The 12,536-nt window shown below is 35.5% G+C and overlaps 1 protein-coding gene across 1 annotated transcript in view; it reads left to right on the top strand.

Annotated features, from left to right (window-relative positions):
- Positions 1-1,019, top strand: part of LOC136824100 (uncharacterized) — a 32,525-nt gene extending 31,506 nt beyond the window's left edge. Inside the window, exon 8 of the mRNA XM_067080264.1 lies at positions 726-1,019. Coding sequence (XP_066936365.1) covers positions 726-730 — 5 coding nt within the window. The 3' untranslated portion in view covers positions 731-1,019. The remainder of the gene's footprint in view (positions 1-725) is intronic.
- The last annotated feature ends 11,517 nt before the right edge of the window (positions 1,020-12,536 follow it).

Genomic DNA, 12,536 nt, shown 5'->3' with positions numbered 1-12,536 from the left:
TTAGGGCAGACTAAGTTTTGGCCGATAAGGTACTTTCTTCATTATCTTCATTTTTTCCGATTACCTTTCCCAGAAATTATAGTGCTCTGAAATATCTTTTTTAACGGTATTTAATTTTTCAAAATTGAAACTTTTGCTAAAAAAGGGGTAAGACAAAAGATCATGGTACATTTAATCGAATTGACTTTAATTTACTCAAAAAGGGAAAATAAAAAAAAAATTATTACATTAGAGTCGATTTCTTGCCGACAAATATTCTATGCATGTACGGATCCAATTCACCTTTTCGACCGTAGTCACGTGGTCAGGCGCATGCCACTTAATTATTTAATTATCCCACTAAACTCGATCCAATCTTTTTTTGACACATTTTTTTTGTTTTATTTTTTAAAATTTTCCTCTTTTTGCCTTAATTCTGCTGTATCAGCCTCCTTTTCGAACATTTTCCACCCAGGACATTTTTATTCCAACCCCCCGCTATTTAAATTTTGAGATTTTTCCAACCCCCCGGCTATTAGGTACCCGAGAGTACGGATTATTAGCGCTGCATTAATCCCAGTTATCATAGCTCAAAAATGTTTCGCGGATATGCCTGTCCAAATTTCCATTGAGACTTAATTGCGGTTATGACATCCAAATCCTCGAAAAACGCGAAATTTTATCCCTGCGAAGTAACTTACACTACACAAGATCTTATTAAAGATTTTCTTTCTTACACCTTGCAGAGTGAAGCAACTAATGAAGGCTTCTATCAAAAGCTGTCTTTGCAGCGAATGAACAAGATGCTTCTAGAAGTCGACGTAGGCGTGGGCGTGGGCGTCTAGAAGTGGGCGTGGACGTCCGTCAATTTGCCATCGGAATATCAGATATGAAGTCGACACCATTTACCGCAAAGCCTTTGAATGTTCTGGCTCCAGCAAAAGTATATGTTTTTATAAGAACATCTAAAATTTTTGAAGCCTTCGAATGTTCTTGTTCTTAGTCCAAAAATTTTCTTTAAATTTTCTTAATTTCACTATTTTGTCTGACTTTGTAAGCATGTTTGTGCAGTGTCCTAAGAAATTAGGTGTCTTAAGGCTCATAAAACCTTAAAATGTTCCTATCGTTTTTAATCCTTTCACCATTGAACCCTTATGTATGTTCTTATAGTTCTGTTGTCTTGTTCTTCAGTTAAAAGATGATTTATATTTTTCTTGATTACGATATTATATAATTCTAATATGTTACTACAGTATAAAAAATATGGCCCGTGGCTACTTCTAGTAGGCAAAAATAGTTGTTGTTTGTGCGGACGGTAAAGATCAGTTTCATTTACCTTCCCAAGTTTCTCTGAGGGTTTCAAAAAAATCAAAATAGTCTCTTTAGGGTCAGGATTCCCCCTATTCGTGTCACCCTAAGGGTGCTTTGGGTCAGGATTCCTATTGTCACCCTAGGGTGCTAAAATTTTACAGGATTCACCCTAAGGGTGCTAAAAACTCTTTAGGGTCAGGATTCCCCCTATTCGTGTCACCCTAAGGGTGCTAAAAACTCTTTAGGGTCAGGATTCCCCCTATTTGGGTCACCCTAAGGGTGCTAAAAACTCTTTAGGGTCAGGATAATGTGATAAAAACAATGAAAAGTCGAAAGGTCTCTCTAAGGCTGAGAAATCTTTCGAAAATTGGCTATTCAAGACAAGGGTCGGCTTTCGGAGTTCCGGTCCACACATACCTAATTTGCTCCGAGCCAAGTGCTTCTGAAAGGTGGATGCCAGATTTTAATGTTTTCTCAACATCAGTTTAAACCTAATCTAGCCTATGCAGGAGCCTATGAAAGATCAAAATAATTGCTAAGTGCACTCAGGCACTGGGCAATGCGCCGTGGGACACTCATATTGTGTTTTAAATGTCTTACTTTTAAGCGATATAAGAAACCCTCTCTTCCTGTGTATCCAAAATGCTCACAGTCACGTAATTTTTTTCAAGCATGCAATTCAAGATTGAGTTTTTCAAAAATATCAGAGAAATTTTGAGCAAAATAGGGGATATGGATATTAGATAAAAATGAACGGACATTTTCCGCAATCACACGCAATCAAAAAAATTGATTTCACGCCCACATCAAATTTTCAAACCCACGTATCCACGCAACTATATCTATATTTTCACGTATTCACGCAAACATAAATGAAACTTTTTTAATAATGAATTTTATTTTTCACATTAAATATTTTTTTAATTCTTTTCATTTCAGTTTTTTTAAAGTGTTTTCATTTTTCACATTTGTATTTCTAGGATTTTTTATTTCATTTATGAGCAACAAATAATTGTGATTAGAAATGAAAGTAGTAAAATGATCGATATCTTATTCGGGCCGTTGGTTAACCCTGAAGGGAGAAAATCTTGAGAATCAGTTACTCCAAACCCCAAAATACAATCTTTTCTGTCATTATAAGGAAGGAAAGAGACTGGAAAACCTAATCCTCCAAGTTTCTCTCAGCCTATTACCTTTGTATGTGCCGCAATGATGAGCAACTTTTATAGAACCTTATTAAAGTCTATTCACGATAAGTGTGCACTCTTTTTTCATTTACCTGTAACTTTTGAAGGAATTCTTCAATCTTTATAAATTTGGTATCATTGGAAAGATATTAGTGAGTGGATCAATTTGAAATAAAAAAATGTTTAAACAAATTCTACAAATGAAGATGAAAATGAAGAAGAAAAAAATGAAGATCTTGTAGAAAGGTGCTATAACTATCATTTTCACTGAAGTGAATCCTTGATTATCGAACATCATCACTGTGAAAAAATTTCTCAAAAATAATCATTCAGTCAAAAGATATCAAGCAAAGTTATAAGCTGATTGACGTCTAAAAACGCTGTTTTCTGCTGTTTTTTGGGGTCAATCACCAACCTCGTTCCCTGCGTATTATCAGCTTTTTTATACTTACTGATAGCGCTAGATAATATTCTCTGGCGTCCATCAGTAGTATAAATAAAGCCTGGGATACACGGGCACGAGGTTGGTCAATCACTTATTAACTTTGTATCATAACTTTATATTAAATAAATATTTTAGTGAAATTTCTTCACAGTGATGATCTCCTAAGATCAAAGAATCTCTCCAGTGAAAATGAAAGTTATAACACTTCTCTACAAGATCTTCATTTTTTTCTTCTTCATTTTCATCTTCGTTTTTAGATTTTTTTTAAAGACTTTTTTATTTCAAATTGTTCCACTTGCAAATATCTCTCCAACGATACCAAATTTATAAAGATTGAAGAATTCCTTCAAAAGTTATAGGTAAAAGAAAAAAGAGTGCACACTTATCGTGAATAGACTTTAATATTTCTCGCAAGGAAATTCTAGATGAAAGTCTGCAGAGACATAGAAAATTATGCTCAGTATGCCATAAGGCTTTCTTTCTATTTTATGGTTAGGTCATTAAAGGGGAACTCAACAAATTTTGGATTTTTTCGTTTCTATCATGAAATGGTTTGTTTCAACGATAAATTACAAAATTTCAAGATTGCAACTCTCCTTTCACTCTGAAAATTTGTTTGATGAGCTTTTAAAAAGAGGCTCCCCTGTAAAAATGAAATTATTTATCGGCAAGTACACTTACTTCCAAGTACTTACAAGTACTAATACTTACTACCTACTACTTAGTACTTTTCAGATGGAAATTTTTGGAAATTTTTATACTATTGATAGTGAAAATCACTTGGTTCAACCCCCCCCCCGTACAACCAGAACGTTAAAACGAATACTGTACGAAGTTTCCTTCAACTCATCGATATGGATTCCCAAAAACATCATAGACTCGGCAATATATTCAACCACAACAATGTTAAAGTCAGCTATAGTTGCACCAAAATCATGAAAAGCGTCATACAGAGCCACAATAAAAACATCCTTACAGATGTGGCAAACGAGAACGTAGACAACCAAAAGTGTTACTGGAGGGTGAAAGAAATATCTGGAAAATATGGAAATATGACTTTTCTATATTTCCAAAGTTGTGGATCATATTTCATGATATTTCCAATTCTGAAATTCATTGGAACATCATATTTTCAAGATATTTCCCATTTTTGGAAATAATTTCCGAAAGTTGGAAATATTTTGAAAATATGATATTTCAGATTTGGAAATATCATTAAGTATGGTATTTCCACAATACTTTGGAAATATAGAAAAGTCATATTTCCATATTTACAAAAGTATGTGGAAATATCATATTTTCAAGATATTTCCAGGATTGGAAATCTCTTATTTCGCCCTTATTTCGACTTATAAGTATAATTCAATCTATCTCTAACACACCAAATTTTGTAAAATGAAACTTCACCAGGGCTAACAATTTACTATGAGGCCCCCCAGCGGCACCCCTAATCACGCCATCACGCAAAAAGATTTTCTCCATCACGCATCACGAAAATCGCTAAAATTTGTCATCACGCAAAAAATAGCGAAAAATAGCCCAAATCACGCATCACGCCTCAAAGTTTTGTCCTATCACGCATAACGCCAAAATCTTGATCACGCCATCACGCCAAAAAATCTCTAATCACGCCATCACGCAAGAAAAAAGTCCCAATCACGCCATCATGCAAACCGCTGGGGGGCCTCTACTATCTAGTTTAAAATTGAGCATTTTTGGTATATCAACGATTTTTAGAATTTCGATTTGCGGACTTCAGTACTTTCATTATATTTCGTGGAATATACCGATTTTAAAGGGGTTTAGTGGCTTCTATATGCATTTGAATTCTCTGAGATCCTAAGGCCTTAAGTATAAAGTCTCATGTTAAAAGTCTACTCTGTTAATCAAAAATTAAAGTTAATTTGTGGAATTTCCTTTTTACCAAATATCATATTGTTTTTAGATGTACAAACTTTCGCGAGCAGAAACTTTCGCGAAATTTACGACATTTCCTCTCGCGAATTTGACAAAAATATTTTTCGCGAGCATAGACTTTCGCAAATCAAGGCATAAGAATTAAAATTTTCACACGAAAATCGCGAAAATAGTGAGTTTTCGTTTTAGTGAGTTTTTTTGCGAAAGTTTGTACACCTAAAGTTAACAGATTTTTCACTCGAAATCCCATTCAACATGTCACACAGTTGAAGATTCATACAATTTGCATTATTGATGGAGTGGGATGAGATGTTGGCGTGAAGTCGACCATGCAACTGCTGTTCCAATGTCAAACAATATGTCAGGTAGTTCGTTCGTTATTTCCGGTGACCCTAACAAGATTTGACATTTTTCTTTATAAGAACAAATTTTGTAGAACTCGTCCCTTGATTCACTCTTTAGTGGTTCTGATACTTAGAGCTGTACAAAAGATTATATTGTAAGTGGTGCAAGCGGCTTCAGGTACGACAGTATGATTTTTTAAGAACATTAGCTTTATGGGAAAGACGTAAAAGCAAATAAAAAAAGAAATTCTAACCTTAGATGCTCAGATTTCAATGACAAAAGCCAAAATTTACTTACTGTACTGATCCTTACAAAAGACAAAAGAATAGTTCTTTATTTGAATTTCGTAATTTCGAATATGTTCGACTGTTTTTTCTAGGATGAGAAAAAATAGTTGTGGTACTTGAATTATTTGAGAGTTCCCCCAGCGGTTCGCCCGATCGCCGGATTGTGTTTGTGAACTGTGAATGTTTTGGTGTAATATTACAGATCCCCCAGTCGACCCTCAATTCACGTATTCACGCACAAATTTTTGCCAATTCACGCATTCACGCACAAATTTTGCTTTTGTTTTAAATTCTGTGGTTAAACTTGTGCTTGACCTTTTATGACCTCCATATTTTACCTTTTCTTGAAGTTGCATGCAGTTTTGTGACCTTATTCTCGCCATTTTCGACCTTTTTAAGGCTTTTTTAGCTATTTTGGTTTTCATTGAGCGAAATTTTAGTCCTGGCGTCGTGTTAAAATTACTACTGTATCCCTCGGGCGGTGGTATAAACATGTCCCTGTTTGTCAGTTAGAGGGGAAGTAAATGAAACTCCAAATAAGCATTAGCACTAAAAAATCCCTTCCTCGAAGACCAATCGAGAGGATAAATTGAGGATAAATTACAGAACTACCTACTACTGCTTTGACTATTAATTTTTTTAAAAACCTTTCTGTCTCCAAGCTAAGTCTTTGCTCCAAGTTAATATAATACAGTCTTGGAAAAGTAGGGTCCACGCTTTGAAAAGTGGCCAAATATAGTGGAGGGGAACCATGGTTTGCACCGACGGGAAAGTTTTTTCGATTTTATCCCCTAAATTGCTTAAATTTGACAGACTTTGAGGCAAATTTCAGAAATGACTCATGGGAAATAGAAATACTTTTTTCTTTGCAAAAAGTGAGGGGTCTTTGGCCCTTTACTCCCTCCAAGGGTGGCGCGGGTCCTGTATAGATCTGGTAGCATTGTAAGATTTTCCAAAAACAAAAAAAGTTAAAATTATCTATTGATATAGAGCTACCCAGCTGGCACACAACGTTGTTTCAATGTTTATCTAACGTTCACAACATCCATATAACGCTAGATGAACGTTGAAACAACGTCGTGTGCCGGCTGGGATAGAGCTAAATTCGAGTACGATCAAAACGCACGATAAAAACGACCAAAACAGAAAATCTGACTGGAGCTAATATGAACCAGATAGAAAGCTTTTTGAACGAACATAACATACACGTTTTTTTTTATTAGAACACCTAAAATTTGGCTGAGCCTGGACGTGCCTATTTTTTTAGCAATTTTCGGCCTGAAATATTCTTAGATGCGTTCTTAAATTTTCAGACTACTCTAAATCGACAATATCATGCAAAATAAAGAGCACTTAAAATTGATAAAATTTGGACAATATTTGACTTTGGATTTAGAAAATCCATTCCTAAGTTTGTTTAAAACTGCTTGAAAAGAGGAAAATATTATAGTTTCTTGTCATTTTTTTTCAAACTGAGGCTGGGCATGTTCTTACGATGTTCTTAATTTTTGACGAATTTCAGCCTCAATGTTCTTATAAATTGGGTTCTAATAAAAGAAAAAACGATCATAACAGGAAAACGTATCAGAGCCAGTAAGCAGATTGGGAACTCGTACGATCATAACAGGAACTAAAACTGGAGTTAATACTAAAAATTTACGAAATAACAAAAAACAACAACAACGAAACCTTAAAACTGGAGCTCTAAAATCAATAGTGGCTGGTTGATTGATTAGTTGGTTGGTTAGTACGCTGAAGGGAAGAGTTTTCCTCACTATCGAGAATTTAAATTGAATACTGGTTAACATTGAACAATACTTCGGAGGAACATTGTAAAAGCAACTCTGGTTATTGTGTAAAGTTTAGTAGATCCTTAGTAAGCAAGAAATCTTATTGTAGTAATTGAAATTGACTGTTTTGGTTATTTACCCGTCCCAAAAAGCATGTATTAAATTCTTTTGAAGCAGGCTATATAAAAATATTACACCTTAAAAATTTAAAAGATTTAAGACATACTTTATCAGTTTATCAAATTTTCTTGTGTTCTAGCCAATAAATTACTTTCACCGTTCACGCTAAAAATCTGGATTCACAAATTCACGCAGGGAAAATCTTATTTTCACGTTCACACTGATATCTCAATTCGCGTATTCACGCGCTGAAAAAATCCAATTCACGTATTCACGGTAGAAAAAAGACTAATTCACGTGTCATGTCAGCCCCTGGGAGAGCCCCATTACACCCCCTTCTCACAGACCCGGTGGGGTTTTAGGAGTCGGTGGGGGTAAAAAGAACGGAGCAAAAATCGACGGGATCGATGTCCCGATGTTTTTTATGGCTGGTGATTCGTATTTCGTTGTTTTCGAGCAAGAAAATTCAGTGAGGATGAAAAAACTGGCACAATGAGGATTATTACTTATCTGATTATATCCACTGGGGACAAAAATCAGTGTATAATTTTCCACTGGGGACGATATTTAGGCCAATTTTTCCATCGGAAAAGGTTCCCAGTGGGTCTGTGAGAAGGGAGTGAAATATTGTGATTAATTTTTTGGTATTATGCATTATGGGAAAAAAATTGAGAGGTTATAGTGTGGTTTGGGCTCATTTAGGATTGCCCTCCAAAACTATCCCGCTGGAATTTTTTGTGCTGAAGACAATATATTGATATTATCATATTGGAATTTAGCTGAATAATTTAATCCACACTAAGTGAAATAGATCATACGGACATTGAGACTGGAGTGTTTTGCTTTGCTTTAGCTGGGCTAAGATATAGCTTTTACATAGAAAAGACTTTGTGACCAAAACAACACTAAACTCGAAAAAAACGAGGTATTAAGACCAGGTTTACTATTCACTTGAATTTGCCTCCAATTGACTGGAATATCCGAGCATAAAAATCTGAGCGGATTAAATTATTTGCCGCTCTATAATTTCTTTAAAATTGGATTTGAAGAAAAATGAAAATGAAAAGAGTCTGTTAAATGACGCGCCTTACGCGCCCACGCACCTTCCATTTATTGACGCGCCCACGCGCCTGAATTTTGACGCGCCCTCTTACGCGCCTTATTATCAACGCGCCCTAAATGTTTGACGTGCCTTACAGTAAATTTTTGTAAATTTTGATGCGATTTTTATTGCCCCCCAGCACGTGAAAGGCGAATGTTCTGCAAAAAATTATTCAGAAAAAAAAGACGACAACAACGGCGGTTCATTTCATTTTTTCTGATTTCTAATCCAAATTTTTTAGCATTCTCTATGAGACAGAAGCGATTTTATTTCTATGGATAAATATTATTTCCATGAAAAAGGAAAAGGAAATATTATCCTTGCTATTTTTAGCCTTAGGGATGTAATATGAAATTGTAAAATTTGAAAAATCGACGTGGTACGCACGTGCTGCATCCTGAATTCTGAATGAAAATCGAAAACCAGGTGATAAACCAGAAAAATTAAATTAAAAAATTACACCCTGGATGCACACTACCTTATTTTATACACACAAGTAATCTAATTGTTCACACCAAAACGAATTTTTCGTTAAGTCTGTTTCGCACCTATTTTAATTTCTCCTTTCTCTCCTTGGTAAAAAAAGAAAAGTTCACTGTAAATAGTTACATTTCTAAGAAGAAAGAAGAGAAGAAGGTGCGTCAAAACTTAAAGGCGATTGAACACAGACATGGCAAACATGAACCTTGATATTGGATTTATCGGTAAGAGAGACATCTACACATTTCTAATGATATATCTAAGATTGCCACCAAAACGAGTTATGTACCATTATATCTTAATGTACCAATTGGATAGTGGTTGAGGCACGGAGAATAGACAAAAACACGTCTATTCTACAGTAACACAATCCAAAGTACATGGTTCCTCAACACTAATTACATATAAATCACGATTTAGACTTTTCAACAATCACATTAAGAAAGCTACACACCTTTTCAAAATAATACCTTTCTGTGGATCTCAACTAAGACCTACAGAGAGTTTTTTAGGAAGTACTCTACCTAAGGTACTAGCCTTTGCAGGACCTTAACCCTAAGAATCAAGTTTAAAGTCAACTAGCCGTCCCGGCGTCGTCCGAGACGACTTCTTACTCCTTTTAATACGCTCGCTTCGCTCGCTTTTCTATTTTTCAGAAACTTGTAGGGATTTGTATACAAATGTACTTATTTTGCGAGAAGAAATGTTCTTAAATTTAGGCCTTTTTCGTGAAAATTGATGTTTAAAATTTTTAAGGGGACACTAAAATTATTGCACATTAAAAAATATGGTGAAAGTATTTTTAGTTGAATTTTGATTTTTCTTCTCCTTATTAAATTGTATAAATTTGTCATAATTTCTTTTGTTGAAAACCTTCAAACAATAATGTTCTTGACTCGCTAAAAATAATGCTCATGCAAATATTGGTGATTGGTGAAAATTGAGTTAAAAGTTTCTCGCGAGAAATCAGTCATACTTTAAACGTGCTTTTTTTTGGGTTTTTGGGAGAGGAAAGACTATTATTTTCCTCACGCAAGGATGAAGATAAAAAACAAATAGAAATTCAAATTCAGTATTAGAGGTACTTGGCAACAACGATCACTCCAAAGACCACAGTGCTTTACGGTGGAATATAAAGAGTGCCTTTTTTCAATACCTCTTAACAGAGTCAACAATTATTTAACAATTAAACTCAATGCGTAAGTAAAAGCGTTTTCATTTTGCTATCTCAATAGAACAAAAAATAGCAAACATTGATTAAAAAATTTCATAATTGAATACTTTAATACTTTAATACTAAAATACTAAAATACTTTAATTAGGGACACCCTGTGAGTCTGCTAAATCGCGTGCCACGCGTGCCAGCGTGCCATCGGTTTTTAGGCGTGCCAGCGTGCCATGCGTGCCATGCGTGCCTTCGTGCCAACTGTCTTGGCGTGCCAACGTGCCAGCGTGCCAACTGTCTTGGCGTGCCAACGTGCTAGCGTGCCAACGTGTCTTGGCGTGCCAGCGTGCCTACGTGCCATCCAAATTCCGGCGTGCCCGTGCCATCCAAATTTTGGCGTGCCATCCAAATTTTGGCGTGCCATCCAAATTTTGGCGTGCCATCCAAATTTTGGCGTGCCATCCAAATTTTGGCGTCGTGCCATCCAAAATTTTGGCGGCCATTTTGCCATACAAATTTGGCGTGCCATACAAATTTTGGCGTGCCATCCTTATTCCGGCGTGCCATCCAAGTTTCGGCGTGCCATCCAAATTTTGGCGTGCCAACCAAATTTTGGCGTGCCATCCTTATTCCGGCGTGCCATCCAAGTTTTGGCGTGCCAACCAAATTCCGGCGTGCCAACCAAATTCCGGCGTGCCATCCAAGTTTTGGCGTGACAACCAAATTTTGCGTACTTTTTCAAATTTTCAGAGTCTTTATTTTCCATGAAACATTAATTGTTAGGCAATATTTTGAAACATAAACTTACTACGGTCTCTTACACGGGTTAAGGTACGGCAAGTGAGCGGAGTAAGAAAAAGAAAAAGTCAAGAAAAATGATGACTTCTGAAATTACTTTAGCCCTCGGACAACTATTTAACTAAGCTTCTTATTTTTGGCTACAGCTCCTAACCACTTGATTTAAAAAGGCAAAAACGGTAACCGTAAACTCATGAGCTTTTTGGCTATTTTGAAGTTTTAGGTTTTCAAAAAATAAAATTCCAGAAAAAAACTTTTTCAAAAGGTTTCAGAATGAAAAGCTTTTTCAATTTTTTAGAACAGTAGCGTAGACAGGGGTGAAGAAAGATCTGCGAATGAGAGTAGATTTTAACGTCAAAGCAGTTACCAACCTCGTTCCCTGCGCATTATCAGGATATTCTCTGGCGTCAATCAGTAACGTAAATAAAGCCTGGGATACATGGGGACGAGGTTGAGCAGTTACCTATTCGTGACATAGAAACATCATTACTATGTCATTTAATCTACTCTCGGATACCTGCTGGGGCGCTATAATTAATTTTTCGAAAGTTTTCCATCCAGGATATTTTTATTCCACCCCCCCCCTCGTATATTAAGTTTTGACATCTTTTCCAACCCCCGGTAGGTACCTGAAAGTAAGCCAATGTTGCTTCATCCTTGTTTACTCTACTGTACAAGACTCCAAACTGCTCAAAACGACTGAAAATGACATAACATCTGGAGGTAGTTTAACGTTGTTTGGAGCATTTAAGATAAACGCTTTTTTATATAAGAATATCTTCTATAAGAATATCAGGATGAAACTCAAAAGTCCAAAACTCTCAATATGATTATTTCTCATGTTTGTAAAATAGTCAAGTACAAAAAAGTAAGAACATGTTAAGAATAATTCACCCTCAATTTTGGCAATTTCTTAAGAATACTTGACCGCCATCCAAAAGTACACTACACGTTTTTTTATTTATAAGCATAACGCGTATAAGCATAACAAAGCTGGGATTCTGGCTCGAATACAATGGATTTATTGTTTTAGAACAATAGAAAATTAAGCATATTAAGCATATGTCCAGCCTCAGCTTAAATTACCATATGCTCAAGAAAAAAGCATAACGCTAAGTATCTAAACATATATTATATATAAAGCTGAAAATGAGATTTTGCTTTGTCAAGAAAATGACAGGTAGACTACTGCCTTACGCGTGGAAGAAACACGTGTATCTCCTTCAAAACCTTTAAAGTTATGTAATGCTCTGTAATGCTCTATTCATATAAAAATGAAATTAATAAAATAATTGCCCCCGCAGGAGCGCAGCGACGAGGAGGCACTCATAGCTTCACGCATATATATTGGACTGGAATCTCGAATCTTTGCGTTTTTGTTTGTAATTTGATTTCCGGCCAATTAAGTGTTCCGCAAAAATATGGCGGTAAATTATACAGCGGTAAATGTTATACACATTTTCATATTACGTTATATGCTATTACCATTATTATATATTACATTTCATTAGTTTTGATTTAGCATTGAAAAGCTGAAACGAGTGTTATAAATGCAAATTATAGAAAAAGTATATAATTACACCATAACACGAATTACAATATTACTTTTG

This window comes from Clytia hemisphaerica, unplaced genomic scaffold, assembly GCF_902728285.1.
Source record: "Clytia hemisphaerica strain Z4C2 unplaced genomic scaffold, Clytia hemisphaerica genome assembly, whole genome shotgun sequence".
Lineage (NCBI taxonomy): Eukaryota > Metazoa > Cnidaria > Hydrozoa > Leptothecata > Clytiidae > Clytia > Clytia hemisphaerica.
The sequence above is the reverse complement of the archived record's forward strand: the minus strand, read 5'-3'. Positions and strand labels throughout refer to the sequence as shown.